The sequence below is a fragment of the Ammospiza nelsoni genome, chromosome 13 (assembly GCF_027579445.1).
Source record: "Ammospiza nelsoni isolate bAmmNel1 chromosome 13, bAmmNel1.pri, whole genome shotgun sequence".
Classification (NCBI taxonomy): domain Eukaryota; kingdom Metazoa; phylum Chordata; class Aves; order Passeriformes; family Passerellidae; genus Ammospiza; species Ammospiza nelsoni.
This window is the reverse complement of record NC_080645.1, coordinates 14,785,231-14,800,757: the sequence shown is the minus strand read 5'-3', so window position 1 is coordinate 14,800,757 and position 15,527 is coordinate 14,785,231. Positions and strand designations below refer to the sequence as shown.

The following is a 15,527-nucleotide window of genomic DNA, read 5'->3' as shown; positions in this document are numbered from 1 at the left end:
GAGGGTGTCCCAAGACAGACAGCTGGAGGTCACAGTCTCTGGGGCTTTGCTTTCACTGGGGTTTGGGAATGTCTTGAAGTGCCAGTAAGCTGTTTTGGTCACTGACTATAGCGAGGGGATCATCCTGGCAAAATTTAAAGTGAAGCTCTGCACCTGATCAGATAAAGCACAAAGATCAAAAGGTCAATTTAAAATCCAGACAGAAAGGGACAGTCCACCAACAGCTCTCCCCCAACACTTGGTAGTGTTCACACAGGTTATGCTATGAAGGATTGATGGCTGGAGGTCATAGAGAGTCTGAGCTTTCCCCCAGCTTGCCAAGGAGGTGTGAGATCAGTTTCTGCAGGGCTTCAGCGCGGTGCACCGAGATGCGCAGCACCTCCTCGTGGTTGGCTTTCTCCTGGCTGCTGTAGCTCATCACCGCTTTGTTGGTGATGAGGGAGATCCCAAGGACTCGGAGGCCACAATGCCTGGCTACAATTACCTCTGGGACAGTGCTCATGCCTGCAGGAGGAGAGGAAGGACCAGAATGAGTCAGGGTTTACACCAAAACAAGATCTCTCCAAGGCTGCATGATCCTGCCTCCGAGCACACGCCCTTGTCTCACTCCCCCCAGCTCTGTGTCTGAACTCTGTAATAGTTAAAGGCTGTGATATGTACAAGGCTCAAATAGCTGCAGACTACAGTTACAACTCTGCTCAGCACAATAAACCTCCTGCATTTGATCCTTGTGCCACAGCTCCCTCCTCAAGATGTGTCAGACTGCTTGCAGACTTGCTAAGGAAGTACTGATGTGCTGTGTCATTTGGCTCTTCCTTGGCTCAAAAAGCTACTGCAAATAAAAATGGCTTTGAAAGGAGCTGAGCTCCTTTCCTCACACACAGCGAATCTGCAGGTGTTAATATACATATTTCCATGAGCCAGGGGTCATGGAAGGAATCATAGCTGGAGAAATCATATGGATCATGGCACTTACTTTTCTTTTACACAGTTGGGAAGGTATCCATGATTACCATCCCTAAACAAGACTCATAAGGAAGGCTGGTTTGTAGAGAAAAAGCACAGTGAAAATCTTTACAATGTCACAATTAGAAGAAAAATACTATAAAAAGACTTCATTTTTATTGAGCCCCACTCAGTCCTCCTGAAATGGAGCCATCTGACCATGAGAGGCTTTGTGTTTGGGGAATAAACACAAAGTTGTGCTGGGATCCCTGTCCTGCTCAGCTGTAAGCACAGGGACTTTGTGCAGATCCTCCCAGGAGCTGCACTAAGCCACTGCAGAATGAAGCAGAAATACACAGAGCTCATTTCTCCAGCCGCAGGAGACTTCAGAGAGTCAAAGACCCAAGCAAGTCAGCCTTGAGCAGAATTAACTGTCCAATCCATGTGCTCCAAGAGCCCTGGCAGCCCGGGCTGGCAGCTCACCCACAGCGTCGGCTCCCAGCGCCTGCAGCAGGCGGCACTCGGCGACGGTCTCGTAGCTGGGCCCAGCCTGCAGGCAGTACACTCCTTCCCTGGTGAAGCTCAGCAACCCCAGCTCCTGGGCACTCTCCATGGCCAGGCTGAGCAGATCTGGTTCATAAGCGTCTGACATGCAGGGAAACCTCACCCCAAACCTGAAAGGCAGAAAAGGGCACAGCTGTGTGATCGTGCTACTGTTCCCTCTGTCAGAGTCCAGGTGTGGTCATTCTTTAGAGAAAAAGGAAGTGTTGAGGGCAGACCTGCCATGGATGCAATCTCTCTCATTCCACTCTTATAATCAGGTAATTCTACCATCAGTCATGGTTGGAAGGGACCTTCAAAGGCCATCTCATCAAAACCCATGCAGTGAGCAGGGATATCTTCAGCTAGAACAGGTTGCTCAGAGTCCTGTCCCACCTGACCCTGAATCTTTCCAGGAATGGGGCACCTACTTGGGAGTGACAGTCCTGCTAGATCTAGTCATCCAAGACTGTTGGAAGGTCTGGCACTACCTCCCTTCTGCAGGAACCCTTCTGGAATGGTCTTTCAAGAGCTCCTGTCTCTAGGGAGCACTGATGGCCACATCTCTCTCTCCTCAGTAACTGCTCATGATGTCTTTTAAACATTCCCCACCAGACAGTGGCTGCTCTGAGGCACAGAGTCCCTCAGGCTGTCCCTGGATGGAGGTTTGAGCCTGGCCTGATGGAGCATCAGTCCCTATAGTTAAGGCCCATCACAGCAGGCAGCTACTTTACATCTTGGAGCTCCAGGGCCATATTTTAGGTAGCTTTCATCTTCTGCTTCAAGACTGGATCTCTTGCTTTTGGTCTTAAAATAGCAGCTCAGTCCTGCTCCTGCTGGAGTGAATCCTGCTGGAGTGAATCCTGCAGCAGTAGATGGCAAACACTGTTATGCTGCCACTGAGGAGACCTGGAAAATAAACTCCCAGCCATGTTCACCAATGCAGATCATTGGGAGTGGACCAGGTCCCTCATTTATGCTATTAAAGCTTCTGTTTGTTTACATGTTCTTCCAGCTGAATGCTTAGGGCAGTAGGTGGCTTATTTTGTTTTTATAAACACTAAATATTACATAAATAAAAACAAACTTCCCCTTCTGGTCTAAGGTAATAAGTATTCATCACCATGAAAATTGCTTCCCTTTTCTGAAGGATGGCCAGCAATGCAGAAGTCCAATCTCTAATTTATTAAAAAAATATTATTTCCACATCACTTCATTGCCTCTAGTTTTGCTCTGTTGTGCTTAGATAAATCCTTCCTGGTAGCTCAGCTGGACAGGATTTTAGGAGTTTGCTAAGCTAAATCTCTGCAATACTTTGAAACCTGATTCATAAAGACCTTTTGCCCATTTTGATGCCTTGGTCAGCAGTACATAAGTCACCTCCCAGAGCACTGCAGTCTTCACCAAGCAGCTGCTTTGGGGAGGCAATGAGGCAGCTATGCTGCCTTTGAACACTGTCCAGATGCAGTTGTTTGATTGGAGCCTCTCCTCCTGCTCCAGAGCAATTATGCAAGCCCAGAGAGCTTTAAACACTCCACGTAGCTTCTCTGCTTTTGATCACTTTCCTCCAACCCACGGCAATACCTACAAAAATGTAAAGATGTTCCACTTCAGATGGGTACTGTCCTCTTGCCATGGAATCGCAGCACAGTGATTATTTCTCCTGAGGCAGCTGCCAGCACCTTTCAGATCCGTTCAGAAGCAAGAGCCAGGTCTGCTGTTACATCAGGAAGGAGCTAACTGAAAGCCAGGCAGGGCACCTTACTCTCAGCAGAACTTTCTCTCTGGGAAGATCTGAGGTCAATTCAGATGCCTGCCCTGCAAACACATCCATTTTTCACAAGGGGCCTTCCACCTCACCAGTCTGATGGTGTCTTGAAAGGATTTGGGGATCATAAATTCATTTTGGAAGGGACCTTGAGGTCATCTAGTCCAGCATCTTGCTCAAAGCAAATCCAAATCTGGTGGCAACTGCAGTTCAGGAGTGAGAATATACTAGGAGTTCCTCTCTGCACTCTCAGTAAGGTAAAGATTCTGCTACACAGCCAGTACAGGAAAGCTGACTTCCCAGTTCAGCCAGCAGCAGGTGGCTCTTGTAGATCTCAAGGTCTCTGAAGAAGCTGCCAAGACAACCACCTCTCATCAGAGCAATGCCTTCAGTGAATACAGAGGCACTCCACTTTGGAGACCTGGATACAGCAGTGGTAATCAGGAAATTTAGATGTTTCATCTTTGCTCTGCCCTCCAGTTACTGCCTGGCCTCTGCTGTACCCATTCCATCACACCAGAAATGGCTGTTGATAAACCCAGGCTGGGGACAGCACAGTTCACTGATTGCTCAGTTAAGAGGAGCCAACAGAGAGAGGGAGTGATAAGAAGAGGAGCAGTGGGTGTCTTTAGCAGATGGTACAGCTGGTCGTGTCAGGAGAAGGATCAGAAGCCTACTTGTACAAAACAAAACCTTCTGGGGGTTTGTGTGTAAGCTCCTTGTAGGCTTGTACAAGTAAGCAACAGCCAAGGGAAGGCAGGGCAGGTGGCACGGCACACACAGCTCCTGCTGTAACTCTTCCCTTGAGGTTACCTGGAGCCAAACTCTGCCTCTCAGTAAACATTTGTCAGTAGGCACAACTGGCAGTCCCAGCCCATGGCTGGAGGAAGAAAGGATTAATTGGTAACAATGGAGCCAATGCCTTCTTACCTCTCATCGTTTGGTCCACGCAGGGGATTCTGCCCTCCCAGGCCAAACAAGCTGATGTGATCCCTTATGAACATGATGTCCCCTACTTGGAAGTGGGGATTCAGTCCTCCAGCAGCATTAGTGACAATCAAGATCTCCACCCCCAGGAGAAAGAACACCCTGATGGGAAAGGTGACCTGCAAGAACCAAAAGCCAATGCGCAAAGAGTGTCACAGTCAGCAGACAGCCATTGCTACTGCATTTGTAGTATCACAATTTGTGGATGCAAAGAGTCTACATATGGAGACAAAACAACCTTCTGCAATTTTAAACATTCCTCTAATTTAAATAGAATATTAATGCTTTTTAAGCAAATTAAACATAATCTTGCAATGAAAAAAAATCTCTCATTAAAACCCAAGACCACATTTCCTACAGTTGCACTAAGGTCAAATAAAGTGGTACAGAAAAAACATGCAGATAGTTTTTTCCTCACTGCCAAGGTCTTGCAGAGATCAAGCCACTGTGCTGATTGAAGTAACTACTTATGCACATGGACTTGGAGAGTAATCCAAAGCTAAGGAACAGTTGGGAGCTGGAGAAAAAAAACTTAGAGAAGTTTGATTTTGAGGAGTCATAAAGGAATTCGGATGATATCTGCTATCAATCAAATGCTACTGTGAGCAAAATATTTCCTAGTAATGGGCACGACTTCTTCAAGAAGTAAGTTAATTTTAATAGACAAACACGTCTTGATAAAGCTAACTTTGTATTGAATGGTTTTAAAATAGCTGGTTTTCTATAAGAAGTTGGGTGGTGCCAAAAATTATGGTTTATATCCAAATGCAAATAACCTCAGTGCAAAAAAGGAAAATCACAGAGGTATCCAAATACAAAAAAAAAAAAAAAAAAAAAAAAAAAAAAGAGCCAATAAATAAATACTATTGTTGTTTTCTAGCAGAAAAATATATATGTGCATGGTAGGTAAGATAAATCTCCACACATCCCAGTATGTTATCTGGGAAGTTATAGCTGCTTGCAGTAGCCTGGGAATTTTTCTAGGGAAAAAGAAAGCTTTAAACTATATAAATGCAATAGAAGATTGAAATAGATTATTCTTATCGAAGTCGTCTCGCTGCTAATTTAAATCATGATTAAACTGACTAAGTTAAAGCATGTAAATTAATCTGCCTTATATGATAAACTATTTCCCTCTGTGAGAGCAGCAGGGTCAGCCAATTTGTGTGGCTGTGCAGCATCACCTTCACCCAGCAGAAGCCAACTGCCTCTTGGTTTGAACTCCCAATTTTATTTTCTGGGGGCAGATCTGAAATCTAAGAAAGACTCATTTCAAGAGCACTGTAAGTTCATTGCAAGATCTAACATCCTGCAGCTAGATAGCAAGGCAAGCAGTCACTTCTGCAGCTTTTAAATGCCTCTCCCCATGGTGAATATTTTCCTTAAGGAGAACTCACCGTGCTGAGCGAGTAGCCTTCATAGGAGTGGAATCGTCCCTGCATGCACACGCAGGACTGTCCATTCAGCTCCCCAAACACCAATCTGCCAACGTGCCCTGACACTGGAAATTAACAAAGCGGCATTTTAGTTACAGGTCTCAAGGAATTTGACTCTAGAGGGATCTGTTTGTTGATGATTTTGCTTTACTGCAGGGCCAAGCACTGAAAAAGCAGGAGCTGGAAATTAAATAAATAAATAAATACATAAATAAATAAATACCTATTGAAAAGTAGGGCCCCCAATGAAGGAAATGATTGGCATCTGACTCTAAGGCTTTGGAATGCTGAACACTTGCTTTATTAAAATTATACTATATTACATTACAGCTATACTATAATTATATTACAGAATTATTATAGAATACCATAGAATTTTATAGAATTTTTATAGAAGTATTACAGAATACTAAAGAAAACTTGTGACTATCTCCCAATAGTCAGGACACAACTTTTTCCAATTGGCCAAGGAAACAAAACAGTTTTCAGCAGAATATAATTGACAAATCACTTTGGGTAAACAATCTCCATAACTCATTCCACAGGTGCAAAACAACAGGAGCAGCAAGCAGAGATAAGAATTGTTTTCCCTTTTTCTCTGAGGTTTTCTTGCGGCCTTTCCTAGAAGAAATTCTTGGGAAATGGTGCTTAGCTTTTCTCTGTAAAGAGAATTGTGGCCACAAATACCTATATCTGTGCTACGATATTTATATTTTTTTACTGTGAACACACATTTCGCCAGCGTGGGACTGGTTTGCGGACTTGAATGATCCCTGTGTGAGGCTGTGCTGCAGGCTGCTGGTGGCTGGGGTGCTGATGGCCTGAGCTGTGCTCACCTGAGCTCCGTGGGAAGTGGGGGATGTCCTCGTACAGGAAGGCTGTCCTGCTGTCCAGCACATCGGCCAGAGCTGCCAGCCCGGAGCCGCAGACGATGGCGACCCTGGGCCGCCGGGCAGCGCGGGCACGCAGCCACTCTGCTGCCTCCTGGCACGCCTCATAGCTGCTTCTGCAGGACGAGAACAGGCCAGGGAGACTTACCAGCCCTTCCTGGCACGCCTCATAGCTGCTTCTGCAGGAGGAGAACAGGCCAGGGAGGCTTACCAGCCCTTCCTGGCACGCCTCATAGCTGCTTCTGCAGGAGGAGAACAGGCCAGGGAGGCTTACCAGCCCGTTCAAAGAACAAGCTTCAAAGGATAAAAGGTGCAGGGAAAAATAAATTTCATTAAGACTATAATAATAGAAGCTTCACTGCTATTATTGAAGATGCATCACTTTAATCTCACGTATTTTACCCCTGACTACAGGGAAATCATTTGAATCCTCTTGGCTGGTTTCTTTCTGTAGATGAAGAATGGCTAATGATACCTAGATCACAGAAATGTCATAAGGCATAACCATTCCTGCTTCTGATGGGCTCTGGTCTCCCCTGAGTTCCTGAAGAAAGGGAAAAGCGCAATTAGACTGAGAAATTCCAACCTATATGAGTGTGCATGGGGATGTCCAGCCTGTGATGAGGAAATACAAATGTGTGGAGTTCTGAAGACACCTGAACAACAGATCTGGAATGCTGTGCTGATGAAGGAGTAGACACTGTCATCTGCAGTAGGTAAAGATTCAGGTGAACTTCTGAGACATGGGTCAAGCATCATCTAAAGAGATGGAGAAGGCAATCTCTGTAAGTGCTGAGTGCCATCAGCTCCCACCACTTCCATCTAGGCTGGTACCACATGTCAGACACCCACCCTCTCGATACCTCGTGCCTTCAGTACAGAAGATAAACATGGAGATCTTACTCATCCCACAGAGCGGGCATGGGATCACACCTGCAGCCCAAGAGGCCCAATGACATCAGTCTCCACCAAAACAAGTGAAAACCAGGAATTTGGGCTCCAGAGTTTAAAGTGATTCAAGAGGGGGACTCGGCAAATACCTCAGTTAAAAAAGTCTAATCCATCGGGGAGCCCCATTGCCTGAAGGTGGGATAGAAGCTGGCATTACAGTGCCTGTTGTACATCTGTCTCATGGGAAAGGAGAAGAGTTCAACTTTTAACCTCTTGGCCCAGTATTCAGATGCCTTAATCACAGTTTTGAAACACAATCAATAGCAAAATAATTCTATAATCCTGTTTTCAATAGGACAGTGCAGAGACTTTCTGAAAGTCAATATCAAGGTTGATTGGAAACTATCCTCAAAAGCAGGGGTACTAATAGTTCTTGGAAGCAACTCAATCATTACCATTGATGAGCAGAATTAATGATTGCACATGGTAGAGGACTGGGTCCTGGAGTGAACCCACAGGCAGGGTCAGCAGTCCTCTCTATGAAAAGTTGATCTCATTATTGAGAGGTGAGAAAATCAGATACTGTGAGGCTGTGGGTGATGTAAAATTGGCTGGAGGTGCTGATGAGCAGTCACTATCTATCCAGGAATGTTTCTTTTGGTTCTTTTTTGTCAAGTCTTTTTTTTCCAGAGGTGTAAACCCTAGTAATGCTGTGATGCTGCTCTCAGCAGTCTTAGAGGACAGAGGTGAGGCGCTCCTCACTGCAGGAGGTTTCAGGCCACTAAGAGGATTTGACTGTGTACAACTGGTTCCTCCAACTAAAGTAGCAGATATTGAAACAAAGGTTCTCAATTCTATGCTTTCTCTTTATACTGACAGGGTCAGTAGTTACTGCACAGGTGTTTTTTGTGAGCATTTAGCCTCTTGACAGTCTAGTTGCTACTCTAAGTCCTATCCAGCATAAGCTACATCAAACTTACAGTCCTAGTTACAAACTGCAATGTCAAAAATACCCAAAAATATCATAAACTTGCAATCCAGTGGGAAGAAATAACTTCCATACGCATAGATTAAAATGAAGAGTCATACTTAGCTGAAGTACTTTTCAAAGGAAAAGTTTGGAAATGAGAGAGTTTATTTACCATCACATACTGAATTTTCTAAGTGTATCATGAGCTCCTGAAATAAGCAGGAGCTGTGAAAATGACATTAATAAAGACTACAGTTGACTACGTTATCACTTGCTCGCAGACAAAAGCTTTAAAAGTGCTTTACATACATTAATGAACAATTCCCCCCAATTTCTCTGTTGAATAACTGTAATCCTTGTTTAGAAATTCAAGGAAACCAAGAGAATTTATATGTAATGCCCAAGGTTTTGACATACCTGTGGCAGGCAGGAGAAAAGAACAAGGTCACCAGGATTTGCTCTTCCTCGTGACCATAATACTGCTTGTTTCAGTTTTTGGGTTTTTTGAAGAGCATAAACCATTGCAAAATAACATTAGAGAATGGATATTATTCCTATATCCTCAGAAATTTTAGGAATGTGGGATGGAACCCATTCAATGTCTGCTGAAGATATCAGGACTGACTGAGCTATGCCAAGTTATGGTGGATTTTTTTCCCCTTTTAAACAGAAGATATTAAAATACTTCTTAACCAAAGAAGTAAATCTCCAGTGCTGCATATGTTTCCTTGCCTGAAAGGGGCTCCAGCAAGTGCACAGGGGCCTGGCAGAGCCCTGTCCTTCCCAAAGGCTTTGGGCACATCAGAGCTGTCCCCAGTGCTGAGAGCACAGCGATGCCAAAATTAATCTGCTTGCAGTATTTCGCTTTCAGAAACCTTCCGGTGACATCAAAGGGACTGGCAAGCACTGATAATTTCTGAATGCAAGGGAGATACCTGCTCAGCAGGAGCAAAGGGGGAGTTTGACCCGTGGGTCACCCAGCAGAGTGTTCAGCCTGGAACTGCAAGAGCACAAGGCCTGTGCAAGCTTTTTGACAGCCTGAATTAATACATGGAGCACAAAGGCCCCTCTAGCTGCTCTAACAATGCACACCTAATAATAGTGCTCGGTAGCATTGCTTTGGATTAAATCACAGGATCAGCTGAAAACACAATCCCCTTTATTGTGATTGCTGTCATCCACCGGAGAAACACATCTGTTGCAAAACACAGGACTGTCACCGGTGACAGATCTTTTATGGCATGAAAAAAACCCCACTCTTATTTGCTTCTAAGTTGGCTGAAAGCAAATCTATGCAAAAAAGCAGACATATCCCAATAAACAGTTAAAGCATTATGTTTGGGGGCACATGGCCATAAGTATTCACAGTCTGTGCCTCTCCACAGGAGATATGTCTCTTCTGGCCCATAACCTCTCCCAAGGTCACCTACTCGCTGCCATATTTCATAATACCAGCACCTGCACAGGCAGATGGCCAGATTGCTCTCCAGTAATAAGATGTTTGCTTCTGAGCAGCCTTTGTCTGACATTTATTGAGTGCCCAGTAGAAAGGAAACAAGGTGAAGAAAAGAGATGTAATTTTGTTAGTCCCATCCAGTTTGGATGTCCGTGCACCCCCTATTTCACAGCACCTTACCTGTCTTCCTCAGCATAGGCCATCCTCCTCCTCTCTGGTTAACCAAAAGAAGGGGATGGTTGCTGGAAATGGAGCTGCAGGGGTTTATTTGACCAAAGAGCAGAGGCCTATTGAACCTGCAAAGCTGCTGCTGTCTCTGGCAGTGAGTCAGGGAAGTGTGTCCCAGCTTCTCTCTGCTGTCCCCTGAGCATCTCTAATCCCCGAGTAGGAGGGGCATGGTCAGGACATCTGCTTTTCTGGCCTCACCCCACATGACACACATGCTCTAGAGCTCTGCAGAAAGCTTACACGCATGCACACACACACTGTAATGCAGATTAAGCCCAGAAATTTCACACACACACAACTTTTCAGCGGCTGACAAGGGATCTGCCTGGATTTGCACCTCTTGCATCACCTGGGAACCAGCTGGAGTCACCTGCTCCTGTGCAATTCAAACCCCTGGCAGTGTACAGACCCTGTGAGATGACCTGTAGCACCTACCACTGACACCAGACCTTTCCACATCCCACATCATTGCCTTCCCATTCTTTCATGGCAACCAGGGGTGATGACCCAGTAGCTCCCCTCAGGGATTTTTGTTCATATCTAATTGTCTCACCCTTCCCAAGAGGAAATACTTCTTTGAGATATACTAAACCTCCATTCAGCAGAATATGGGAGACACAGAAAAGACAACAGACACCCCACCATCTGTCCCTTTAATTTTAGCTTTGCTGTTTATGAAAACAAACATAAAAACAACTCTGTCATATGGATCTGTTTGTGCATCGGTGTTTGATCCCAACAACTGATGTGAAGCACATTTTACAGAGCCAGAGATGTTTCCAAGACAATTGAATGCCAAAAAAATTCAAGAAAAGCAGTGATGAGGAGAGACCTTACACGCCCTAGCTGAAAGGCCACATCTACAATATGCATTCACAGCTTAATAAATCTAGAAAGGACACATGGGGGTATAATTTATAAATATCACAAGCAGGGACAAAACCTCTATTAGAACTTGTTAATTCTTAGACAAATCATCCAGACATTAACAAAAATTCAGAAAACTGGGCATTTCAGGTCTTGGATTTCTTATTTCTTACATTCCTCTTTCCTTTTGATTTGGAATACCTTGCATCATACAGACCATTGTTGCCCCAGAAAAGTGTCTCTGAGAACTTCAAAATCAAACAAGGTAATAACTGCACCAAGAAAAAAAAACCAGGGCATTTTCAGAAAGAGATATACTTCATGCTGGAAAGCAGAAACCCAGCAATGCCAGCACACGCTGGGAATCTGCAACAACCAGCAGAATTTAAAAATCCAATTTTGTTTTATTTGTTGAAAAATACAGTTGGCACCGAAGAAATAGAAAATGGATCTGAAGAGAAACCATAATGAGGTCCTTTCCCATCAAGTTCTTGACCTCCTTTCTCCCTCAAGTTCACTCTTCCATTTCTTTCTTGCTTTCTCTTAGAAAGCTTACAATGCCTCTTCTACGTCAGGACCCACAGTACATTGCTGCACTTGCTCTTGGTTTGCTGGAGGGAGTAGGAAAATCAACATTAAGGAGCTACAATTAATTTTCCCTTCCATGCCCTCTTTCTAACTCTGTTTTTCCCATATTTCCCCTCCTTTTCCAGATATGTCTCCTTTTTGTCATTCCCATTCTTGTACTTCTGAATCTTGGCCATATCTGCCTCTGCCTGTTCTAGGTATATTCTCCTTTTTTCAGCATTGTTTTTCTTTACAAAACACAGCAGACTGAGAGCAGAGATGGTTTTAGGTAGATTTAACTGCACCAAACCCTGTGCCCAAAGAAGGCCCACACTGCTTGGCTGTGAGCCAGTGTGCCAAAGGATTCTGGAAGTCACCATCACCCCAAGCAACATTCACCCAAACCCAGGGTCTTAGAGCCACTCACCAGCTCACTCAAGTCTTTCTGCCCTCTGGAAGTCCAGGCTCCTCTTGCCACTACTCAGGACTTCTTTGAAACCCATTATTTGCTGCCATTAAATTAAATTGCAGAGCAATGTTAGGCCCTTAATGTTGATTTTCCATAGAGCTTGTTGGTATCAGCAGAGTTCTGATGCCCCCCAGATATGTTCCCTTCTTCAGCCTTAATCTGATTACGTTCATTAATCTGATTCTTTTTTTGCAAAGCAGACAAGAGAGATCAGACAGCCTGAGAGCTCTTCCCAATTTGCTCTCATCTAAGACAATCTCCTTCCTAGTTTGGATTTACATGGAAAACAGGATTATCAAAAAGGGGCCATTTTATCTGTCTTGCTGCAATGTTGGTTATTTAACAGCAACAAAAATTACTTGAGTTTTAACCTGTAATGCTGCATTGGCTGGACAAGTAAGAGATAAACGTTCACCCTACTAGGACAAAATTAATTTGAGCACTGAGGACATTCATGCCAATTAGACTGCAGGGAATGCTCCAAATCAGATTTATCTAGAAAAAGAAGGTATTGAATAGATTGCATAATGCTGAAAAAAATTATTGAGAGTCTTTTGTCCTGAAGGAATCTCAGTTGTCTCTGTCTGTATGTGTCTGCAGCAATTTGTATCTATAATCCTGATGTTACTGCCTTGGCTGTCATTCAAGCCCTGCTTCCATAGTGAGAACTTCAACTGCTACAGGATGCAGATACAATCACCTGAAATTATTTTCTAACAATGCTGTACATTCCTACAGCAATTTCCATCTTAAGAAGCGTCGTGAAGTATTTTGCAAGCATTTCATCAAAACATTTAATTAGTGCTTTAGGGTAAGTCTCCACTTTCCTGTGTGCTGACATTATCACTGTATCAAATTATTTTGCAGTCTTCTCACACCTCCTGCACATCACTCTTTTGGGAAGAGGAACTGAGCTGCAGAAATATTCACAGAGTGTCTGCACAGTGGGGACAGCCTTGCCCAGAAGAAAGTATCCCCCCTAAGCACTACAGGCATTACCATGCCCTTACAGGTGCTCTTACCTGGGGGGCATTTCTCCCAATTCTCTCACACTTAAAAAAGCCAGGATTCTGCCTCAGTGTTTTAGAGCAAGGTGAAATGGCTAAATTTTGGAAAGATCAGCTTTTCTGCTGACTACCCAAAGCACACGCTCCAGGTTTGATTAAAAATTACTGCCAAGAATTAATCAGGAATTTTGCAGCAATTTGGAAAGGCTTTGTTTGGGAAACTCATTATACACTGGCTAGCCAGACAGCCACTGGAGTGTTACTAGCCACAAGAAAGGGAGATAAAATTGAATTATATACCAGAAAAGTTATTCCTCAACAGATCATTTTAATAACAATCTCTAACAAGCTCTGCCTGGAGTGGTGAGCATACTGCTCATTGTACATTGACAGGAAAGAGACCTCTGACCACAGTGAATGCAGCAAAGGGCTGGCCAGGGGAACAGAAAACCAGACGTTCAAAGAGCCTGTCATGGTTAGCTGAGCAAAATGAGAGCAAAGCAATGCTTCCATGACAGCCTGAAAATGTTGCCATGGAGGCAGGAGAGATGCAGAAACTTAAGACAAGCAGCAGGAAACTGAGGAGATGCGTGTTCAGTTAGGCCAGACATCAGAAAAAAGCTTCCAGCTGGCCAAAATGTGCAGTCCCAAATAGCCCTCCTGTGAGGGCAGTGGGAAAAAGGTTTTAGGACAGATCAGTAAATGTAAAGGGTTTATGATGTTTACTGGGAGGGAAGCAGCCACAGCACTCACAAATTACATGCCTGCTCTGTAAAACCTCACCATCTTTGTAAGACTCAGGCAGGAAGAGGAAGCAACTTGACAAAACCTGTGAATAAATGACACCACAGAAATCAGTAAAAGAGCAGAGATGTCCTAATACCAGCCAACACTTCCATCTTCCAGCTCTGGGAGATGGATCAAATAGCAAAGGGTAAGATTGCAGTTGTGGCCATAGGAGTTTGTGGAAGCAAAAGCACCTGTGGCAAGGAACTTAGAAAGAGTATAAAAAGGATTATTTGGGGATTTGAGGGAAAGGAGTTGAACCTTCTGAAGGGATACAAAGAGCACAACCAGGGATCAGCAGTATGTCAGGCTTGGGATGAAAGGATGGGCTTTTCAATGTGGAAGTGCTTTGAGGCAGGCAAAAAATCAGGGGAAAGTGTAGTGGAGGGCTGAAACAATCCTTAGTGAGAATAAGTGGAAAAGAAACCACAGATCCTGGTGGACTGGAGACTAAAAAAGGCCAGGTACCCCTGTGGTCTACAATAAACACAAATAACTTGAACTAAAAATTATAAAGGATAAGGAAGAAATGCTTTCGGGCCTGTCACATAAGAAAACAATTCTCAGATAATTGAATTATACAACACAGCTCCATGTAGCACTAAGAATCCTTGACAATAGATATATTTCCCTATTCAACACAGGTAAATGCAGTTCATATCCTGGCACCACAGCCAGCTGCTGGCCTGGGGCTCCAAGATGCTTCTCCATATGAAGAATACAAATTCTCCTTAGGAAGGTCACATATCAAAACAACACAGGACCAAAGTTTATCCTGTTCTGTGGTCTGGTTTCCTCTTCAATAATTGATAATACTTTCACACAGTGAAATGCCAGACCTTTCACTAGGTCTCAGGACCATGTCCTTGTTTCCCCACAGCCCCCTCTGGAAAACACTGATTTCTGGAGGTCAGTAGGTGAACGTACAATTACTGGTAGTTGTGGTCTGTCAGGATGTATTTGTGCTGTTCCAACAGGATCAATGCTTCCTCATTATCTTGTGTGTGGTGCAATAATAACACATTATTGAGCAGTTGATAGGTTTTCCCTTTCAGTGATTTTTTGTTTAAAGAAGCAAAGGTTAGAAAACTGTACGTCATTTTACCAACTGGCTACGTCAGACATTGTTTACTGGAGTTTCCCAACTCACTTTCCTTGTAGCAGATAGTGGCTGCAATTCCTCTGGTGATGAAAGTGAAACAAAAATCTGCCTGACTTTGGACTGCAAGCCAGAAGCAGCAGAAGAATGACCCTTACAGATCAGTCCCCAAGGTCATGGAAATCCACCTCATTAAGGGCAACCAGCTGTCCCAGCATTGTGCACCACTGCAACAGACAAGAGTGCTGTGATTTACATACCACACTGTTTAATTTAGATACTCTATTAGCAATAAATCTAATCATAATCATCCACATAATCACTGTGGGTAATTCTTCTCATGTCTGACTGAGAGCCTTCTCTCAACTGCTCTGCCACACCAATGTTATCATCCCAATTGACAAATATCTTGCATCCAGCACAGTGATAGATAAAACCACAGCGAGATGTGGTGCAAAATTATGTGGGTTTGGGACTGATCTTTAGAAGCAGGGTGAGAAGTACTGGGTATCCCATGGAATCTATGGAAGTTTCTTCCATGGCTCAGCATAGTCTTCCCAGATAACTCCCTGCACACATTCAGTATGATGGAAAGAGCTCCCAAACACCCCAGCATTTCCC

At 44.1% G+C, this 15,527-nt stretch overlaps 1 protein-coding gene across 1 annotated transcript; it reads right to left on the bottom strand.

Moving 5' to 3' along the window:
* Nucleotides 1-286: 286 nt before the first annotated feature.
* On the bottom strand, nucleotides 287-10,086 carry PNP (purine nucleoside phosphorylase). The gene is made up of 6 exons (XM_059481775.1): nucleotides 10,064-10,086; nucleotides 6,513-6,682; nucleotides 5,638-5,741; nucleotides 4,184-4,359; nucleotides 1,429-1,619; nucleotides 287-504 (listed from the first exon to the last, which is right to left on the bottom strand). Exons 1-6 carry the CDS (start codon nucleotides 10,084-10,086, stop codon nucleotides 287-289), a joined length of 882 nt encoding a protein of 293 aa, XP_059337758.1.
* Nucleotides 10,087-15,527: the final 5,441 nt, after the last annotated feature.